Below are 23,766 nucleotides of genomic sequence, written 5' to 3'. Positions count from 1 at the left end.
GCACAGTGTGTGTGGGGGCTGTGTTAGTCATCATGAGACCTGCCTAGCACGTGGCCTTCCTCTCCCATGGGGCAGGCAGGCATAGAAAGCGATTACTCACGAGCTGTATTTTTACACCATCATTATATAATTGTCAGCTTCCCTCCCCGTGGGGGCCCTCATACTCCAACCCACCCTCACTGCATATACCTCAGGGCCTCCACTGGCTCCCAGGGAGAGAAAGCTGAGGGCAGAGGGGCTACTTTCTTTTTCTTAGTCCCCCTCCCCAGGATTCACATGTATACACAACATGTATCATACACTTGTACATTCACAGGCACAAACAGCTGTGTTCTCACAAACTTATATATTCATGTTTATGTTTACGCCTGCCTATTTCCATGTATGTTTACATGTAAGTGGTGGATCTGGGGTTAAAACTCAGCTATACTGATTCTTAGATCAGTGCTCTTTCTACTGTGTTTTACTGCTCAAGTCAATGAGAATGATCCCAATAAGGAAAAGGGAGAAAGCTTCAGTTGCTTTTAGCAACAAAGACTGGCACAAATCTAAGGATCAATGGATTAGCAGCTCCATAAATGAAAGATCTGCCCTATTGACTTGGTCTGCTCCAAACTGAGTGCTGGGCATTTTACATCTGAGCTGACATCCTGGTGGAAAACGTGGATATAGAATGGAGGAGGAGACTCACCAGATAGCCACTCACTGCAGCACATGTCCAGGGACCCTTCAGTGGAGTCATCAGAAGTGTGATGCTCTTTTTCCTGCATCGGAAAGGAAAGGAGAGGTTGCTGCTGAAGAACTATAAAAGGAAAATATGTATCAATGAATACCCACCATGATTCTTTGACTCAATGTCCCTTCATATACAATTCCTCAATATAAAAGGAAGGTGGAAGGGATGGAAAAATAGCAGCTAAGCTAGGAACTAATCTGTAATCTATCCCAAAGATTTTTCGGGTTTCTCAGGGAAGAATGCCATAATATTCAAAGCATGGAAGATCCAGGCAGTAGTGGGAGCTAAGTACTGAGGTTCAGCTCACAGGGAAGGCTCCCATCATTTCACTTGTTAATAGAACACTACCTCATTGAAGTGAAGATTGTATTCCAAATTATTCTCTAACAAGAGCTGAAACAGTAGCTGCCCTCCCCCATCTCTGTAATAGAAGTACAGTTTTCAGCCCACGAAACCACCTTGTAAAATAGATTCAGCTATGATTTTAGTTAGAATCACAGAATTTTCAGAGATGTAAAGGCTGTCAGAGAGTATCTACACTAACATGTACTTGAATAGAAATAATCTCTACAATAAACTGGGAAAGAAATTGCTGAGGTCTTCTGTTTAAAGAGTGTCCAGTGATGGGAGTCCTGGTTCTTGAGGCAGCCAGTTCCATTTCTGAGGCACTCTAATGGGGAAGACATTTTCCCTGATAATAAGCCTAAACCTGACTCTTTGTAACTTGTTTCTTTGCTCCTTAATTTGCTGAGGTCAAACAGAAACAGTGTGGTAGATGACATCTCTGAAGATATTTGAAGATGCTATCACAGATTTAGAGATGAAAGGGAATTGACAAGGTATCTAGTCCACCTCTCTCATTTTATAGTTGGAAGAATCTAGGGGACAGAGAAATGAAGTTACTCTCCTAGAATCACATAACACATAATAAGGAACAGGATCAAATTGGAACTCAAGTTCTATGGCTCCAAAGTCACTGCTATCTCCATTATACCATGTTGTCTCTATCACAGTGGTCCTCAAACTTTTGTTCTCAATATCTTTATCCTATTAAAAATTATTGAGGATCTGTCCAAAGAGTTTTTGTTTATGTGGTTTATAGTTATAGATATTGATTACATTAAAAATAAAAACTAATTATGAATTTGTAGATTCTCTGAAGGGATTTCAGAGATTCCCAGGATGCTCTGGACCAGACTTTGAGAACCACTGCTTTATCATTTCCTTCCATCCAACCTTCTGTACTCCAGGATAAGAAGCTCCAGTTACTTGAAATGATCTGCTTTGTGGTCCCTGGGAAGAATACTGGATTTGAATTTTGAGAAGTCAGATTTAAGACAAGTCACTTAATCTCTCTACAACTTAAGTTTCCTCATCTGTAAAATAAACTAGAGCTACATGATCTTTAACATCTCATAGAAATCTATAACTACAAGTCTATGGTTCTATAAACACAATCTTTCCTTTTCCTTCTGTCTTTGTGAGGTGTTATTAATCTTATCCCTTCCACAGTGAAAGTCTAAAATGAAACCATGGGAACACAAGAAGAAATATGAACACATCTGCTATGTGGTTAGTCTTATTTTAACCTGACTTGTCAAGCTAGATCTGAATGCAGACTAAATAAACATATCATTGGGATGAGAAAAGTCAAAAAGCACAGAAAAGTTGATTTGATGGACAAAGAACTATGACAGATACACTGGCATAGATTCTTCCCAGGCTTATAAATTCTGCCTATTATCTTCTCAAAGCCATCATGCATCCAATGGTTCACCACATTCATACCTAAGGGATCCCAAGCATCAAGTCTTTGACAATAACAAACAATGAAATAATTATTTTGAAATAGTAGAAGTAGGATAAATCCAATGGAGTGGATCTTTGGCAATTGGCAATATTGCAAACTCAGCTATATTAGTGAAATTGACTTGTTTTACATTTCCTCTCCCCTGGACTTGTGATTTCAATGATGTAGTGAATGTCCAACGACATAAGTAGCTGTCTTATTTCAATTGAGGGTACCATCATTCTCCCAGTCCATCAAATTTGTGACTTCAGAAATCACCCTTCTCCCTTCCTTCTTCCTTACCCTTTTTCATGACCATTAAATTGAAAAGTCTTATCAATTCTATGACCACAACATTTCTCATACTTGTACCTTACCCTCCACTCATTTGACTTTAATCCATTCCAATTCAACTTGTATCCCCTCCAACCTGGAATATTGTAATAGTCTTCCATTTGCTCTGCTTCTAGTCTCTCCCTTTTCCAACCCATCTTCCTAACATATGCAAAGATATTTTCCCTAAGGTACAGGTCTGATCATGTCATTTTCCTAATCAAAAACTTTTAGTGGTCCTCTATGCCCTTTAGGATAAAAGACAAACTAAGCCTGCCATTCAAAGGGCTACATAGCTTGTCTTTGACCTATTTTTCAGTCTCATCATTAATTACTTTCCCAAACTTAAATATTCCAGCTAAACTGGGTTACAAACTCAACATTTCATCTCTTGCTCCTACGCCTTTGCTTATAGGCTATCTTTGTCTCAAATATATTCCATCCTCATCTTCATATTTTGGAAACTGTATTCTTATAGGTTCAGTTCAGACATAGCTTCAGAAGTGAAGGCTTTATTGATCTCTCTCCTTCCCTAGCTGTTAATGTTCTTTCCTTATATTATCTTCTTTTTATTTATCTGTTTACATGTTGTATCCATGCATTAGAATGTGAGTTTGTTGAGGACATGAATGGCTTTGTTTTGGACTTTTGTACTTTGTATATAGTAGCTTAATAAATGTTTGTTGAATTGAATCAAGAGTATCCTGATAGTGAAAAGTCTGAACTAATGACTTACATTTCTACCAGCATCTAACTGTTTACATTCTCCATGAATTTACTTTCATCTTTCTCATTCTCCTCTTTCAAAATCAAGACTATGCAATGTCATCTTCCTTAGCTTTCCAGTAAATTCTTGGTTGTGCTGTTGTTCTTATCTTTGAGGTAAAGCAAACATTCTATGTGCCTTTTATATGTTTTGTTGAGTTTGAATGACCACCAGGACATTTGTATGGTCATTTTGTATAGGAAAATCTATCTCTTACAGGTATATTCATATTTAAAACTGGAAAGGCCCTTAATGTCCATTTAACTCTACCTCTACATTTTATTGATGAGAAAACTGAGAACCCAAAATGTTAAGTAATTTTCCTAAAATAGCACAGGTAGTAAGTAATAAATTCAGAATTTGAACTCAGGTCCTCTGATTCCAGAACCAATGTGTACTCTCAATTATACCAACCTATCTTTTGGTTTTCAGAGCCTGAACTAAAACTTCTACTGGGAAAATTCCCAAAGGACAGCATTCCAATGGAATGGCCTTAAACAGAAACAAATAACTTCATTAGATAACAAGAAATATTAGCAAAAAGGTAAAAGAATGAAAAAGAAGAAAAATATAAGGTATCTCCCATCACAAACAAGTGATTTACAAAAGGGTTCAATGAAAGATAATTTAAGATCATCAATTAATTACTTGAAAACTATGACAAAAGAAAAATCCACATTTCAATATTTTTCCAATTATGTATAAAATTTTACAACTGGTAAAATTTTTGAGTCCCAAATTCTTTTTTCTCATCCCTCCCCTATCTCCTTATTGAAAAGGCAAATGATTTGTGATACAGATTATACAAGTGCAATCACGCAAAACATATTTTCATATTAGTCATGAAAAAAATACAGACTAAGAAAAATAAAGTAACAAAAGTATGCATTTAGATTCCATCAATTCTTTCTCTGGAGGCAGAAAGCACTTTTCATCATAAGTCCTTTGGAACTGTCTTGAATCATTGTACTGATTAGAATAGCTAAGTCATTCACAGTTCTTCATCGTACATTCTTGTTACTATGTGACGATGGTTCTGCTGACTTCACTTTGCAATAGTTCATGTCTTTATAGCTTACAAGCCATGTTTCAGGAAATCATAAACAAAAACTGATCAGATCTATTAGAACCAGAAGACAAAAAGAATACAGCAAGAATCTACTGGTCATCCCTAGAAAGAAAACTTAAAGAATGTCATAGCAAAATTCCCAATTTTCTAGGCCAGCTATGAATCTTCATTGTTTTCTCTTTCCTGAATTTCCCACCTCTCTATCCTCAACATCTCTGTCTCTTTTCCTCATTCCTTTCGTTCTTCTTCTACTTATTATAAGTGTTTGCCAATGATACGAGTATGGCCCTGTATCTCCAGCCATTACCTGGCTTGTTAGCCTTGGATGTACATTTCCAGCTGTGCAATGGATATCTTCATTTGGATATCCTGCTATTATTGCAAATTAAAGATATCTAAAATTGAATCCAAAGAAACAGTGTTAGAATTGAAAGGGACTTTAGAGATGACCTAAGTTGACTTTTCCATCATGTTCCCTTCAAACACTGCCTCACTGCATGATTTGCTGATTTCTGATAATGACACTAACATTTTTACATTCACTAAAAGTTGAGATCTTAGCATCTTCCTTTGCACTTGTATTTTCCTTGCCCTTCATATAATTAATCACAAAGTCTTAATGATGCAACATCTCTCATCTCTCTTTATATCATTCTCATCGCCATTGCCCAAGTACTGATCTTCATAACCCATGCTCTAGACTATTTCAATAACCTTCTAATTGGCCATCCTTCAACAACTAGACTCTTACATCCAGCCTATGCATCCTGCTAGCATAATCCTGTTAATGTGCTACTCTGATCACATCACTTCTTTCCAATGGCTCCCCAATGCCAAATGAATAAAATCCAAACTCTAAAACCTGGAATAATAGGCTTTCAAAATCCAGCCCTTTACAGTTACATGTAGGCTTCAAGAATACCTGATTGATCTCCTTTCCCTCAGTCATCAAACATGTCCCCTTTCTTTCCCATTCTCTGTAACTTGGCTCATACTGCTTCCATTTTTGAAATAAGCTCCCTCAGCATTTACAAATCCTATCTATTCTTCAAGGCCCAGATAAAATCCTACCTCCTCTTGAAGCTATCAATAATTCTTTAGGTGAAAATGATCTGCCTATCCTCTGGATTTTCTCATCACCTTGTACCTCTCCCACACACTTATATATTTGGCCTGGTATTACAGCTACTTATATTTCCTCCCTATCTTGTAGGGAGTTTTCATTAAGAACCTACCATGTGTCATATTCTCTCCCTATTTTGTGGAAAGGAAGGAAGGAGAAAAAGCATTCATTAAGTACCTACTACATATCATATTCCTTCCCCATCTTGTAGGAAGGATGAAAGGAAACAAACATTCATTAAATACCTACTGTGTGTCACATTCCCTCTCTATTTTGTATGAAGGATGGAAGGAAACAAACACTTATTAAGTACCTATTATGTATCAGGAACTATGTTAAATACTTTATAAATGTCTCACAATAATCTTGGGAGGTAAGTGCCATTATTATCTCTATTTTACTTTTGAGGAAATTGAGGCAAAAAGAGATCAAGTGACTTGCCCAGTAACACACAATTAATATGTGTCTGAGCTCGGATTTAAACTCAACTCTTTCCAACTCTAGACTCGGCACTCTATTAACTGTACTACTTACCTGCCTTGTAGTTAACTACCTTACATTTATTTTGCATTCTCTCGACACTTATCCTACATATATGTGTATACACACTTGCTATGTCCCCCTACCCTCTACAGAACGTAAACTCCTTGAGAATAAGGGTTATTTCATTCTTTGTATTTGCATTCCTAGCTAACAGCATAGAACCTGGAACATAGGAAGAATAGCAAACAACAACAAAAGAAGTGAAAATGCTATGCTGTGATCCATACTCAGTTCCCACAGTCCTCTCTCTGCATGTAGATATCTCTCATCATCACAAGATCATTGGAACTGGCCTGAATCATCTCATTGTTGAGGAAAGCCACATCCATCAGAATTGATCATCATATAATTTTGCTGTTGCTGTGTATAATGATCTCCTGGTTTTGCTCAATTCACTCGGCATCATTGCATGGAAAGCTCTGCAGGCCTCTCTGAAATCATCTTGCTGACTGTTTCTTATAGAACAATAATATTCCATAACATTCATGTACCATAACTTATTCAGCCATTCTCCAACTGATGGGTATCCACTCAGTTTCTAGTTCCTTACCACTACTAAAAGGGCTGCCAAAAACATTTGTGCACATGTGGATCCTTTTCCTTCCTTTAAGATCTCTTTGGGATATAAGACCAGTAGAAACACTGCTGGATCAAAGGGTATGCACAGTTTGATTACTTTTTTGAGCATAGTCCCAAATTGCTCTCCAGAATGGCTGTATCAATTCACAACTCCACCAACAATATATTAGTGTCCCAGTTTTCCAACATCTCCTCCAACATTTGTCATTATCTTTTCCCGTCATCTTAGCAATCTGAGAGGTATGTAGTGGTACTTCTGAGTTGTCTTAATTTGCATTTCTCTGATCAATAGTGATTTAGAGCACCTTTTCATATGACTAGAAATGGTTTTAATTTGTTCTTCTGTAAATTGTTCATATCCTTTGATTATTTATCAATTGGAGAATGGCTTGAATTCTTATAAATTTGAGTCAATTCTCTATATATTTTGGAAATGAGGCCTTTATCAGAACCCTTGAATATAAAAATATTTTCTCAATTTATTGCTTCCCTTCTGATTTTGTCTGCATTAGTTTTGTTTGTACAAAAACCTTTTAACTTAATATAATCAAAATTATCTATTTTGTGTTCAATAATGAGCTCCAGTTCTTCTTTGGTCACAAATTTCCTCCTTTTCCACAGATCTGAAAGGTAAAATATCCAATGTTCTTCTAATTTGTTTATAATATCACTCTTCATGTCTAAATCATGAACCTATTTTGATCCTATCTACATATATGGAATTGTGTGGGTCAATGTCTAATTTCTGCCATATCATCAATATATTATTTTTAAAAATATTCTTGTCAATGTTTCCTACTGACTTTCCTTTTTGTCTGGGCATTTAAAAAATTAAATTTTAAATTTCTTGAGGACTGTGAGTTCTCTCTCTCTCTCTCTCTCTCTCTCTCTCTTTCTCTCCTTCCCTCCCTCCCTTTTTTCTTCTCATTCACTCTCTCTCCCTCTCCCTTCCTTTATCTATTCTTCACTCCATCTTCTTCTCCCTCCCAATAGTCTCTAGTACCAAATGAATTACATCCCAGGACACCAAAAGAATTGGTCTATACAATTGCTAAGCCACTGTCAGTAAAATTTGAAGATTATTGAGAAAGGGAAAGAGGTTCTACAAAACCAAGAAAGGGCAAATATTCTCAAAATATGCACAGCTTGCTTTGCTTACTGCTAACTATGGGGAGGGTTAAGATAGGGAGGGCTTGGTAACTTTGCTGGGAGTGATTGATTTTATGCAAGAAAGATCCTGCTCTCTGACTCCAAGCTTGTGCAGGTATTCTATGACTGTTTTTTGTCTGATTACTGAATGAAGAAAGGTCTTTTGACTGATTGTCAAGCCAAAATTGAGTGTGCTGTGAAGTCTCTGTGAGAGGCCGAAGCTTCAAGTCCTTTTCATCAGAGTCAACATGTGGCTCGTGATGCATAGGTCAATTTTTTGGAGGTTTGGGGTGGGTTTTTTTGTTCTTTTTTGTTTACTTTTTCCTTCTTTTAGGTGAAAGAGTATCAGAGACAACTATATAACCTAGTGAGCTTTGAAAGGTCAGAAAAGCAAGCCATTTGTAAGTCCATGAACTGATGTCCATACTAGAGTTTTCAAAAAGTTGGACCCAGTGAAGTGCCAGCATAATCCTGAAAAACAACTTACTTTAGTTGGTGTAGCAGTAAAATCGCCAGAGTCCCAGGCAAGGGATTAACCCTGTCTATTGGCTATGCTGTAGTTGGAAGTCAACTTGCAGGGAGGAGCAAATGCTTTGTGAGAATGACTTTAAGTCTGGGTCTACTTCTCCCAGGGCCTAAGGTGGTAGAGGGAGGAGTATACCTTTAGTATTGAGGGAAAAGCTTTATAACTTCTGTTCTTGCTATGTTTTCTCAGAAACTATCCTTTTGTAAAATCCTAATTGATGTTAATTGGTCAAATTGATATTAGACCACAAATACTGGAATAATCAATACAGGAGATATACTAAATATATGTAGCATGTAAACGTACATAGCATGCAAATGTATACAGCAAATGATGTTGGGGAAACATACCACACAAGGACTCAACCTGACAGTATTAGAACTCAATTGTCCCTGCGGTATCCCTAGAACCTGAAGAGTATGTGCAGCCAGTCTTACTCTGATGACCTGATCTGTGATTGTGTATGTGAGTTGGAAGAGTAATTCCAGAGACTTATTAAGCCATGATTTTCAAAAATAGGAAAAATCTGTAAGTTGTAGAATAGTGAGTTGATCATAAATTCCTCAAAAAATTCTAGGAGATATTATTAAAGGGTTGGTTTATGCACAACTAACAATAATAGTAGCTAACATTTCTATGGCAGCTAGAAAATGGGTTTCAAAAAGCTTTACATGTATTTTCTATCATTTTATTTTCACAAAAAGCTTTGTGAGGTAAGTACCTAAGGTTAGAGTATTATAAATCTAGATCTGGAAGGGACTTTAGAGACCATTAAGACCAAGCCTTATATTTCACAGATAAGGAAGTTGAAATACAGAGTTTAAGTGATTTGTCCTTGGCCACAAACTTGTTAAGTGCATGGCCTATTACTGCTTTGTTTTAAAGTCCAAAGGAATTCCAGGATCAAGAAGAGGAAATGCCTGACTAATATAATTTCCTTGTTGATAGAGGTTATTCTGGTAGATCAGAGCTATGATATAGACAATTATCTGGATTTCTGCATGGCCTTTAATGATATCTATCATACTAACCTTGTGGATAAGATAGACTAGAGGTTCTTAACCTTTTAATAAATCATGGATTCTGGTGGCAATCTGCTGAAATTTACCATTCCTTCTCAGAATGTTTTTAAATATTGAAGGAAATGCTCACTTTCAGATAGTGAAAATAAGAGATAATTCATTTCCTCTATTCAAATTCATAGACCTGAAATCTATGCATGGATCCCTTGGATTCCAGATTAAGAACTCCTGGGCTAGACTGTAGTACAGTTATGTGATTTATAGACTGATTCAATGTTCAGACCCAAAGAATAGTCATTAAAAATTGAAAAACTTGAAACCAAAGTCAGTTTGGGGAGAAATTTTTTTTTTAAACGAAGATCTTCAGAGCTGTCCTTGGTCCTATGCCATTTATGTGCCATCAGAGGAAGGAGGGATTAGATAGATCTGTCCTTGGTCCAGTGCTGTTAACAAGGCTATCAAAGACAGATTCTCTTTATCAGCAAAGAGTAGAGTTATGGTTCTTAGTTTTTGCAAGTTGGTTCCAACTGGAGATAAAGAAAAAATTCTTAACAAACTTATCTTTCCAAAGGTAGAATGGGCTGCTTTAAGAGGTTCTCTCTCTTGACATCTTTAAGTAAAGGCTGTATGCCTGTTTGTTGAGAATGGCATAGAAGGCACTATAAATAAGGCTTTGGTTAGAATAGACAGTATCTAAATTTCCTCCCAACCCTGGGAGGTTGTGATTCTGTTCCCATCAGTGCTCTCTTCAGGCCCTCCCACAAAGTAGGTATTTAACAATCAACTACTGGCTACTTAAAAAGAAATAAACTTTCTTTTTATTTAAATATAATTTGAATTCAAATATTATTTGAATTCAAATGATTCAAAATAATATATTGTTCAAATTTATTTGAATATTATTATTCAAATATATATATCATTCAAATATAATATATAGCTTCAATACTTCAAAGAACAATGAGTTCATGAACTTCTTTGATCAACAGACATTTCAACCTTTCATGACTGAATTATTGCTTTTTTGAAAGATGCTAAGCCTGAAAGCAATGCCATGCAATATTTAAAGTTTGCAAAGCATTTTACGTGTTATCTCATTTGATCCTTACAAAAAACCTGGGAGGTAGGTGCTATTATTATCCCCATTTCACAGATGAAGATACTGAGGAAAAGAAAACTTAAATGATTTGCCCAGGGTTAGATAGCTAGAGAGTATCTGAGATAGGATTTGAACTTGGGGCTTTCTGATTTCAGGTCCAACACACTATCCAATGAACCACTTACCTACATCCAAAATATTCTGTTACAATGCATCCCTGAACTTGACTGGGTCAAGAAAAAGGAAGGAGTGCATGGCCTATTACTGGGCACATAATTGAAGATTTTCTTATTTGGTAGGCTCCTCTTGGGCTTTTTCTTTTAATTGTAGCCTTCAGGAACTCAAGACTACCTCCGAGTCTTGAAGAAGCATCAACATACAGTTTTAGTTTTATAAAATAAAATGTAAATGATTCGTCCTATTTTTTAAAAGTTAAGAAGAGTTGGTTCAATTAGCTGTGTGGTCTTAGGAAGTCTTTTTTTTTTAAATTTTATTTTATTTAATAATAACTTTGTATTGACAGAATCCATGCCAGGGTAATCTTTTACAACATTATCCCTTGCACTCGCTTATGTTTTGTTTTTTCCCCTCCCTCCCTCCACCCACTCCCTCCCCAAGACGGCAAGCAGTCCTATACATGTTAAATATGTTGCAGTATATCCTAGATATAATACATATTTGCAGAACCAAACCGTTCTCCTGTTGCACAGGGAGAATTGGATTCAGAAGGTAAAAAATAACTCGGGAAGAAAATAAAAAATGCAAATAGTTCACATTCGTTTCCCAGTGTTCCTTCTTTGGGTGTAGCTGTTTCTGTTTAGGAAGTCTTTTAATCTCAGTTTCCTATCTGTAAAATGTATAATGACATTTGCCTCCCAAGTTTTGTGAGGATAAAAGCAGACAACATATGTAAAGTCTTTTGTAAACCTTAAAGTGCTATATAAATGCCAGCTATTATTATTATTTTATGATTGTCATTCATGTGACAGGTACCAAGGTAGAAATTTTCTCACTTGATATAAACTGGCTAATCCTCTGTGTCTTAAAGCCTTTCTAAAGTTGAAAAAAATATGCAATTTTCTAAAAAAATTAAAAACAAATTGTGAGTTCCAAATTCACTTATTCTTCTTCTTTTTCCACCCATTGAAAAGGCAAGGATTGTAATATTGATTATATAGGTGAAATCATACAAAAACATGTTTTTATATTAGCCATATTGCAAAACGAAAGAAAGAAAAGCACGGAAAGAAAGGAAAGAAAAACTGTTCATTGGTTCTCTTTTTGAAAGTGGAGAATATTTTTCATCATGAGTCCTTTGATTTTGTCTTGGACTATCCTTTGAATTAGAATAGCTTACTCTTTCAAACTGATCATCCATCATGTAACTTATAGTCTACAAGTTGCCTTAAACATTGAGAGATTAAGTGACTTGCTCTACATTCTCTATTTGATAAGTAATCAAAGGATATGAATAGGCAATTTTCAGAAAAAAAATAAATTAAAGCTACCAATAGTCATATGAAAGATTGTTCTAAATGCAAATTAAAATAACTCCAAGGTATCACCTTACAAACATTAAATTAGCTAACATGACAAAAAAGAAAAAATTCAAATATTAGATATGTGTAAAGATAGGTACACTAATGCACTTTTAGTGGAACTATAAACTGGTCCAATCATTCCAGAGAACACTTTGTAACTTTGCCCAAAATGCTATGAAAATGCACATACCCTTTAACCCAGTAATTCCACTATTAGGTCTGTACCTAAAAAAGATTAAAGAAAAAAGAAAAGAATCTATCTGTACAAAAATACAGCAGTTCTTTTTATAGTGGCAAAGAATTGAAAAGTGAGAGAATACCCATCAATTGAGGTATAGTTGATCAAGTTGTGCTACATAATTGTTATGGAATACTATTGTGCTATAAGAAATGATGAGCAGGATGATGCACAAATTATTGTTTTATGGGACATAATGAACAGGATGCTCTCAGAAAAAGAAACCTGAGAAGAAAGTTCTCAATGAATCCAAGCAAAGTGAAATGTATTGTATACAAAGTGATAGCCATGTTCTGGGACCATCAGATGTAAATGACTTTGCTAGTACAATCATCCACAACTGCTCCGAAGGACTTCTGATGAAAAATCCTATTCATACCCAGAGAAGGAACTAATTGTGTCTGATCCAGGTTGAAGCATTTTCTCTTTCTTTCTATCTCTCTTTTTTAAACTTAATTTTTCTTCAGGGTTTTTATTTTCATTAAGGTGGGCGACCTATGTTTTCTTTCACATGTATGGAAACTTGTATGGAAATGTTTCACATAACTTTATATGTGGTTTCTTAATTGTGGATGGGGAAAAGGGAGAGAACCTAGAACTCAAAAAATTTAAAAACAAATATAAAAAATTGTTTTTAATGTAACTGGGGAAAATATTAATTAAATAAAACAAATCAGAAAAATCTAGTAAGAATTATATGAATTGTAAAGTGAAACAAAAAGAACTAAGAGTACATTATACCCAGTACATTATACCCAGTAACAACAATATTGTGATGATTATCAACTGTGAACTACTTACTGTGATCAAGACAATGATTCATGATAATTCTAAAGGACTCATGATGAAAAATATTCCACCTCCAGAGAGAGAACTGATGGACTACAAGTGCAGATTAAAGGATATCTATATCTATATCTACTTAATTTTTCTTGCTTTTTTCCTCCTGCAATATCACTAATGTGGAAATATGTTTTGCATGACTTTGTATGTATACATTTCTTACGTTCTTAATGGGTAGGGGAAGGGAAAAGAGGTAGGGAAAGAATTTGGAACTGAAAATAAAAATGAAAAAACAATAGAAAAATAAAATGGGAGAAAAAAATGATGTATTCTATGTCACAGCTAGTTTGTACCAGAAGTAGAATTTGAATTTGTCTTCCTGACTGCAAAGGAAGTGTTTGTTCTCTCTCTGTCTCTGTCTCTGTCTCTGTCTCTGTCTCTGTCTCTGTCTCTGTCTCTGTCTCTGTCTCTCTCTCTCTCTGTCTCTCTCTTTCTCTCTCTCTCTCTTTCTCTGTCTCTCTCTTTCTCTCTCTCTCTGTTTCTCTCTCTCTCTCTCTTTCTCTGTCTTTTTCTCTTTTTCCCTCTCTGTCTCTGTCTTTCTCCTTCCCTCTCTCCCCCTTCCTCCCCCTTTCCATTATGCCCTTTTCCCCTCCTTCTCTCTCTCTCTCTCTCTTCCCTTGATAAGCCATAAAATAGATAATGAAATAGTCACATTATGACTAGCAAATGGAACATGAATCACTATAATGTATCATCAACTTAAAAGTAACTTTTAAGGACCCTTCTACCTCCAAAATTCTATCCTGTTATGATTCAAACTCTTTTAACATAACAATTTAATTGATTAGCTGAGGTCATGAAGGTACATTGAAAGAATGTTCAGTCTCTCATAACTATGCTTTGAGAAAGCTGCTAATTTTAGACTGGTTCCCCATCACTGGTGAGAAAACCCTGGATGTTCACAAAGGAAAAGTACCTGTACCTTTCCTCATGTTCAGATTTTATTTATTCTCAAGACCCAGTCTAGATCCTATGTTTTTAGTGAGAGTTCTGCAAAGGGAGCCCAAATGAGTGGGCCAAAGGCAGCAGCAGCAATAGTACAACAGGCTTAATGATTTAAGGAAAGAGGCTGGAAATCTCATACCTTGTTCTTGGACATTCTGGAGAGTTGAGAGGCTAAGGCGATAGAGGATTTACCTCTCTAGGTTTTCAGAAGCTGTTTCTGAATGCAACAAAGATTCCAAAGTGACTTTCTCACTCTAATGATAATTATATCTCATAAAAAAGCTATTTGAGTTACAGATGTAAACTGAGGTGGGGGGGATCTTTTACTAGAACATTTTTTTGATGGGTAGTCCTGCTATAACATCTGTATAAGAAATTCTTTTTATGGAAATTTCCTCTAATGATATAGGTATCAGCTACTCATTTGTAATCTATTAATTAATTTTCATTTTTTTTTTTTTGCTAGGCAATTGGGGTTTAGTGACTTGCCTAGAATCATACAGCTAGTAAGTATTAAGTGTTTGAGGCTGGATTTGAACAGAGATTCTCCCAACTCCAAGGCTGGTGCTCTACCTACTTCCTCATCTAGCTATCCCTAAGCTATTATTATAAACAGTTGCTTGAAGTATTGAGATGTTAAGAGAATTGCTCATGATTATACAATTTTTTTCTGTCCATGACTCTGATTTCTGGGCTTACCCCTTATTCACTATACCACAGCTTTCTCTCAGAGCACAGAGTTAGCACAGAGTTTCTTTTGTTGGCTTGTCATTATGTTACACCCATTAACCATGGATATACCTTAAGGCTCAGTCTTGGGCTCTCTCTCTTTTTTCTCTATGCTATTTCCCTTGGTTATCTCCTCAGCTCCCATGAGTTCAACTATCATCACTATGTGGATAATTCCTATGTCTCTATTATATATCTAGCACAAGTATTCCTCCTGATCTACAGTCATGAATTATCAACAGACCATCTTGAAATCGACATCTGATAGATATCTCAAATTCACTATTGTCTAAAATACAATTTGCTATTTTTTCTGCTCTCTTTCCTTTTCTGAAATTCCCATTACTGTCAAAGGTATCTTTCCTAGACCTATTCAGTATCATAACGTGACTCCTTCTTCTCACTCACCCTTCATCTCTAATTGATTAAAATTTTGTTTCTACTTTCATAATCTTTCCCTTATATTTTTTCTTTACTCATATAGTCACACTTGTAAAAACCATCATCATCTCTCATCTAGACTATTGCAATAGTCTTCTTTTTTAAAAAAAATATTTATTAGCATTATTTTCTTTTTAGTCTTTGAGTTTCAAATTTTCTTCCTCTCTCCTATCCTTTCTTCACCCATGAGAAGGCAAACAAAATGATATAAATGAATTATACACGTGAAATCATGTAAAACATTTCCATATTAGATATATTACAAAAAATAAAACGCGAAAATTATTCTTCAATTTGTACCCAGAGTTTATCAGTTTTATCTCAGAAAGTAGGTAGCATTTTTTCATTGTGAGTCATTTGAAATTATCTGAGATCACTATTGATCACCATCATTATAACATTACTGTTACTGTACACATTTTTCTCCCTATTTTTCTCATTTAACTTTGCATTAGTTCTTTTGAGTCTTGCCATAATTTTTTTTCTGAAACTATTCCCTTCTCATCATTTCTTATGGAACAATAGTATCCTATCACAATGACATCCTACAATTTGTTCAGCCATTCCCCAAATGGTGACCATCTCCTTAATTCCCAATTCTTTGCCATTGACCAATTTACAACTCCACCTATTAGTGTATTTATTTTTTCTCAACCAGTTCAACATGAATCATTTCTGATGGGCATGAGGTAGTACATCAAAGTTGTTTTAATTTGCCTTTCTGTAATCAATAGTATTTTGGATCATTTCTTTTAACATGACTATAGATAGCTTTAATTTCTCCTGCTGAAAATTACCTGTTCCTATCCATTGACCATTTATCAATTGAAGAATTGCTCTTATTTTTAAAAATTAGACTCGATTCCCTATATATTTGAGAAATGAAGCCTTTATCAGAGAAACTTGCTGTAAAATTTTTGATATTAATTCATTGTTTATAGTATTTTTTAGCAAAATGTAGCTTCCCTGATTAGTTCTTTTAATTAGGTCTGTTTTTAATACTAACAAAATTCATTTGAAAGAACAAAAGGTCAAGAACATCAAGGAAATCAAAGAAAAAATAGGAGGGAAGGTGGTCTAAGTGTATAAGATTTTAAACTGTATTATAAAGCAGTAATTATCAAAACAATCTGGTGCTGGTTAAAAAATAAAGTGGAAGATCAATGGAATAGATTTGTAAGCTCTTTGAGGGCAAAGACTGTATTTCTTTTCATTAATTATATCCCTACTGCTTAGCACCATGCCTGGCACATAGTAGGCACTAAATAAATGTTTATTGGATTGGATTGAATTTTCATCCTTTGTAACCTGTGGTTAAGTACAAGTTTTGAGCATAGTTCCAAATTGCTCTCCAGAATGGTTGGATGTATTCACATCCAGTACACTGTACACTGTGGTAAATGACTATAGTAATCTAGTGTATGATAAACCCAAAGGTTTAAGTTTGGACATTTATTATTATTTGACAAAAACTCCTGAGAAAATTGGAAAAAAGTATGGCAGAAACTAGCTATTGACCAACATTTCACAAAGTACATCAAAATAAGGTTGAAATGGATACATTGTTTAGACATAAAGCAAAAGCAAATTAGAAAAGCAAAGAAGGAAAATCTTACCTGTCAGATCTATGAGTAAGGGAAGAATTGAGGATAAAATAAGATATAGATAGCATTACAAGATGTAAAATTGATAATTTTGATTATTTGAAATTGAAAGTTTTTTGCACAAACAAAACCAATGCAACTAAAATTAGAAGGAAAGCAGGAAAATGAGTAAAAAAAAATGGGTAGCAAATATCTCTGATAAAGGCCTAATTTCTCAAATATATAAAAATTAAATCAAATTAATGAGAATACAAGTCATTCCCTAACTGATAAATGGTCAAAGGATATGAACAGCAGTTTTCAGACAAAAAAAATCAAAACTATCTATAGTCATATGAAAAAAATGCTCTAAACATTATTCCTCAGAGAGATACAAATTAAAAGAATTTTGATGTATCACCTCACACCAATCATATCGACTGAAGTGACAAAAAATAAAGAAAATAGTAAATGTTGGGGGAATGTGGGAAAATTGAGATACTAATGAACTATTTATTGATAGAGTTATGAAGTGAGCCAACTATTCTGAAGAGCAATTTGGAACTATGCCTAAAGTACTATAAAACTGTGATTACCCTTTGACCCAGAAATACCGCTGATAGTGGTCTATCTTCCAGAAAGTTTAAAAATTTTTTATAGCAGTTCTTTTTGTGATGGCTAAGAATTGGAAATTAAGATGATGTCCATCATTTGGGGAATGACTGAACAAGTTGGTGCATATGAATGTAATTTCTTATAGAAATGGCAAGCAGAATGATTTCAGAAAAACCTGGAAAGACTTAAGTGAACTGATTCAAAATTAAGTAATCAGAACCAGGAGAGTATTGTACATGTTAACAATTATATTATGAAGTATGAATGACTTGGCTATTCTCAGCAATACAATGATACAAGACAATCCCAAAGGACTTATGCTATCCACCTCCAGACAAAGCATTGATATTGTCTGAATACAGATTGAAATACAACATCTTTTCACTTTCTTTTATTCTTTTTTTATTTTTCCAGTATTCTTGTATAAAATGACTAATATGGAAATATTTTATGTGATTGAATATGTATAATCTGTATCAGATTATTTACCATCTCAAGGAAGGGAGAAGAGATGGAAAGAAGGAGGGATAGAAATTGGAACTCAAAACTTAAAGAAAAAATAATTGTCAATATATAATTGGGAGAAAAATAAAACATATATATATATGTAATATATATATATATATATATATTCACTTTTGCTTTGTCTGAGATCATGATTGCTATCCCTGACTTTTTTACTTCAACTGAAGCATAATAGATTCTGCTCCAGCCCTTTATTTTAACTCAGTGTTTATCTTTCTGTTTCAAGTGTATCTCTTGTAAATCACAAATTGTTGGATTCTGGTTTCTAATCCATTTCACTTCAGTTTTATGATTTAGCTCATCCTATTCACATCCTGTTATGATTAATAATTGGGTATTCTCTCGATCCTGTTTTCTTCTACTTATCCTTTCTCTCTTTATCCTGAACTTTCTCAAAAATCTTCTGATTACTGCAGTCCTGGAATTTGGCTATAATATTCCTGAACTTTTTTTTTTTGGGGGGGATTTCTTTTAGGAGCTAATAGATGTATTGTTTCAATTTCTATTTTACTTCCTGGATCTAAGTTATAAGGGTAATTTTCTTTTATAATTTCTGGAAATACAATGTCTAGGCTCTTTTTTTTTTGATCATGGCTTTCAATTAGTCCAATAGTTCTTAAATTAATTCCTCAATTTATTTCCCATGTTAGTTGTTTTTTCAATGAGACATTTCATATTTTTCTCTATTTTTCATTCTTTTGACTTTGCTTAATTGTTTCTTAATATCTCATTAAGTCATTAGCTTCCATTTATATAATACTAATTTTTAAGGAATTATTTTCTTTAGTGAGCTTTTGTACCTTTTTCCCCCCAATTCTGCTTTTGAAGGAGTTCTTTTCTTCAGCAAAGTTTTGTACTTCCTTTTCCATTTAGCCTATTTTATTTTTTAAAGATTTCCTTGGTGAATTTTTGTACCTCTTTTATTATTAGGTTAATTATATTTTTAAGGTATTATTTTCTTCAGTATTTTTTGTGCCTCTTTTACCAAGCTGTTCATTCTCTTTTCATAATTTCCTTATATCACTCTCACTTCTTTCCCCCAATTTTTCTTCTATCACTCTTATCTCTTTCTTTAATTCTCCCAGGAATTTTTGTTGGACTTGGGTCAAAACAGCATTTTTCTTTGAGGCTGGCTTTGTAGCTGTTTCCACCATTGCTTTCTTCTGAGTTTAGTTTTAGTCTTCCCTATTAAGTTCTTCTTCTTCTTCTTTTTTTTTTTTTTGTCATTTGTTCACTTTCTTGACTGAGATTTATGTTAAAGCTATTTTTAAGTTAACAAAATTTAGCTCTGCTCACCTGTGTGTGGGCAGGTACTGTCCCAAGGATCAACTTTTATTGGGCTGCTATTTTTAGAGCTAGTTTGTGTATGTGTGTGTGTGTGTGTGTGTGTGTGTGTGTGTGGTGTGTGTGTGTGTAAGTATTTGGTGCTTCCAAGATGGCGTGATTTCTGGAGAAATATAGTCCTTGATCTCCTTATCTGGTCCCAGGAAGGGGCCCCTACTCCTCTAAAGCTGTAAGTACTAGTATTCCTCTTTATTCTGGAACAGTGACTATGTTTCCTGCAGTCACAAGAGCTCCAGCCCCTTGCCTTATAACTCTGACCAGGGCCCCTGCTCTCTTTTGACCAGTCATAAATATTCCTCTCCACAAAGGAACTGTGACCCAGAACTACTTATGGACAATAAAGTTGCAGCAAAGAGTCCTCTGTAATTTCTTTCTGATAGAATATCTGGTCCCCTTATCATTTCTGGGCTGAGAGCTCCTGAAGCTGCTGCCACCATTTCTCCCAATTGCCATTTCCAAGGTCCACCATTGGGTACTCCTACCATATTCTGAATCTTATTCCCACTCTGGTGTTATAAACTTTTCCTGCTGACCTAAGTTGTCTTAGACTGGAAAAATGTCTTTTTTTTTTTGTTGGCTCCCCACTTCAAAATTTAATTTGAGGAGTTATTTTAAAATTGTTAAGTGGCTGATGTTGGGAGATTTCTGCTTTATTGCTGCCTGTATTCTGCCATCTTGGTTCTGTCAATTTTGATTATCTTAAGTAAGGTCTTAGGAATAGTGTTTTCTGTGAATGTCTTAGAAGTTCTGGTTTCTTTTTCTAGGATTTTCCTTTTTCATTTGGTGTATCCTATCAGAGAATGGAAATAGCCTGTGATCATTTTCCTGTTGACTCTTTCTGATTAAACATTGTCATTTACAAATCAAAAGTAAATCTATCCTTATAATAATGCTTACTTTCAATGAAATGATATGATAGAGGTTATAAGCAATAAAAAATTAAAATACATAATTTCAAAGGTGAGAGGTAGTTATGGTATAACAGAGAACTGATCTCAAAGTCAGGAAGTCATGGGTTCAAGTTGCCATTTCTGTCATTTGTAATAGTCTTCTAATTGATCTCTATGCCTCAAGTCTCCCCTTATTCTAATTCTTAGCTGCCAAGGTGATTTTTGCAAAATAATCTTAATCATAATCAATCCCATATTCAATGAGCTTTGATGGATCCTTATTATCTCCGGTATCAAATATATAATCTTTTGATTAGAATTTGAAGTGCTTTTGTACCTGGGCCTGCCCTTCCATCCGTGATTCAGTAATACTGAACCACTTACAGTACAGTGAGCATGTTCCTTCATCTCCTACCTTTGTGGCAGTACCTTTGCTGTCACTTTGCTATCTCCCATGCTTAGAATGCTCTGCTCCTCACTACCTTGCTTCCTTCAACACTCAGTGCAAATCTCAGCTGCTGGAGAAGGCCTTTTGTGGTTCTTCCAGTTGCTAGTTCCTTTCCATTTTAGATTGCTTTCCAATTATCCCACCTATCTTATATATACCTAGTTATTTGCAAGTTTTCATCTCCATTAGATTGTAAGCTCCTTGAGGGCGGATAGCATTTTTTGTATTTTTTTGTATTCCTAGCTAAACCTTAGCATGATGATTTACACAGCAAATGCTTAACAGATGCTTGTTTACTGACTGACTTTATCTTGTTTTCTCATAACTACCTTTTAGCTATCTGAAGACAACAATTCTGTCCCTAGTTGTGTTCTCTTCTTCTGGTAAAATATCCTCAAGGTGTAAAAGTAGAATAATTCCAAGCCTTTTAAAGACAAGTAAAATTTGAGTATGTAAAAGGATAGGGAAAGGCATTCTAGGTATAGAGTATGGCATAAACAAAGATATGATTCTTGGTGGAATTGTGAATACATCCAACCATTCTGGAGAGCAATTTGGAACTATGCTCAAAAAGTTATCAAACTATGCATACCCTTTGATCCAGCAGTGTTACTACTGAGCTTATATCCCAAAAAGATCATAAAGAAGGGAAAGGGACCTGTATGTGCACGAATGTTTGTGGCAGCCCTGTTTGTAGTGGCCAGAAACTGGAAACTGAATAGATGCCCGTCAATTGGAGAATGGCTGAATAAATTGTGGTACATGAATATTATGGAATATTATTGTTCGGTAAGAAATGACCAGCAGGATGATTTCAGAAAGACCTGGAGAGACTTACATGAACTGATGCTGAGTGAAACGAGCAGGGCCAGGAGATCATTATATACTTTAACAATAATACTATATGATGATCAATTCTGATGGACGTAACTCTCTTCAACAATGAAATGAACCAAATTAGTTCCAATGGAGCAGTAATGAACTTAACCAGCTTCGCCCAGCGAAAGAACTCTGGGAGATGACTAAGAACCATTTCATTGAATTCCCAATCCCTATATTGTTGCCTGCTTGCATTTTGGATTTCCTTCACAGGCTAATTGTACAATATTTCAGAGTCCTATTCTTTTTGTATAGCAAAATAACGGTTTGGTCATGTATACTTATTGTGTATCTAATTTATACTTTAATATATTTAACATCTACTGGTCATCCTGCCATCTAGAGGAGGGGGTGGGGGGAAGGAGGGGAAAAATTGGAACAAAAGGTTTGGCATTTGTCAATGCTATAAAATTACCTATACATATAACTTGTAAATAAAAAGCTATTAAAAAATTAAAAACAAAAACAAAAACAAAAACAAAAAACCAAAGGTATGAAGGATGTTAAAACTAGGGTCAATTGATAAAGTCATCTTGAGAAACATTCTGATTCAAAATCTAAGGAAGATTTGACCATCAGATCTGCCCAGTAATCAATAGGGTGCCTTAGAATATGATTACTTCCCTGTTGGAAAGATTAAATGTCAACATGTTGTAGGAAAGAATCCTTTATGGTATGGGGAAACAGGCTATAAACCATTTAAAACCCTTCCCAAACTGACTCTTGGCTTATAGAATATTATCACCCTTTTCACTGTTTCCTTTCTAGCCCAACTTCTTACTTACTTTGCTTTGAAACTGTCCCTCCATTTTCTGCCTCAGGGCTTACTCAGGTGATACTCAAAGGCTGGAATGTACTCTTGTCTCACTTTCACTTCTTAGACTCCCCAGCTTCCTTCAGAATTTATGTCATGCACTATCCCTTATGATAAGCTTTTGTTGGTAGTGTTCTCTCCCTACTTCTCAAGTCATCATATACATATTAATCTGTTCAAATGTTGTATTTCCCTAGTAGAATAGAAATTCCTTGAGAAAAAGACTTTTCGTTCTCACTTTATATAGAAAAATCTAGTAAAATGAATTCCAATTTCTTGAAATTGATAAATTAGGATTATGTCCTTTGAAATTCTAAAATCCTTCCCACCATGTTGATATAGAATCTGAATCATCCAAGTACCTAGACCCCTATTCCCTCAGGCAAAAAGATCTGTGCCTTCCTAGCACTAGTGTTTCAACAAGTAGAGGAGCCTTCAACTATTTTTCATCAATTTTCTCTCTTTGCAAATCCTTTGGACTGTTCCTTAGATCACAACTAAGCAATGGAGAAAGAGGAAGAAAATTTATGTTCTTCCCCTAGGAATTTCCCCCATTTATTCCAGGAAGGCAGAGGAAAGCTTTCTCCATATGAAGCTATCAGGTTGATCTTTGTCTCATCTTTCTCCCTCCTTCATTACTTCTTTCTTTCTCTCCCTCCCTTCCTCCCTCCCTCCTTCCCTTCCTCCCTTTTTCTTTCTGTCTCTTTCCTTCCTTCCTTCCTTCCTTCCTTCCTTCCTTCCTTCCTTCCTTCCTTCCTTCCTTCCTTCCTTCCTTCCTTCCTTCTTTCCTTCCTTCCTTCCTTCCTTCCTTCCTTCCTTCCTTCCTTCCTTCCTTCCTTCCTTCCTTCCTTCCTTCCTTCCTTCTTTTCTTCCTATTTTCTTTCCATCTATCATCTATCTAAGGAAGAATAGGCCTGTGACTCAATTCTGGATTCTCCCAATGAGAAGATTTTAGAATTGGCTGTATTTCAGAATATACCTAAGAACCTCTCCCAGATCTCCCACAGGTGATCATTCAGCTTTGGCTGGAAGAAATTCCAAGGGGAACACATTAATTCCCGAAGCAGCTTGTTCTACATTTTGATAGCTCAAATACTGAGAGGCATTTCCTTATATTAAACATAAAGTTATCTCTTATCAGCATCTATGCAGCTCCTATCCATTACTTAAATGAAGAAATATTTGTTATTCTTTGCC

The 23,766-nt window shown here is 35.2% G+C and overlaps 1 protein-coding gene across 3 annotated transcripts in view; it reads right to left on the bottom strand.

Moving 5' to 3' along the window:
• PTPN5 (protein tyrosine phosphatase non-receptor type 5) overlaps positions 1-23,766 on the bottom strand; it is a 117,160-nt gene that overhangs the window by 72,435 nt on the left and 20,959 nt on the right. For 2 of the 3 annotated variants that reach the window (XM_051963975.1, XM_051963974.1), the window contains exon 3: positions 692-764. The exons of the other annotated variant lie outside the window; for it this stretch is intronic. In XM_051963975.1, the coding sequence (XP_051819935.1) occupies positions 692-764 (73 nt within the window). The remainder of the gene's footprint in view (positions 1-691; positions 765-23,766) is intronic. 3 annotated transcript variants of the gene reach the window in all.

The sequence above is a fragment of the Antechinus flavipes genome, chromosome 6, assembly GCF_016432865.1.
Source record: "Antechinus flavipes isolate AdamAnt ecotype Samford, QLD, Australia chromosome 6, AdamAnt_v2, whole genome shotgun sequence".
Classification (NCBI taxonomy): Eukaryota; Metazoa; Chordata; class Mammalia; order Dasyuromorphia; family Dasyuridae; genus Antechinus; species Antechinus flavipes.
This window is presented reverse-complemented; position numbering and strand designations above follow the sequence as displayed.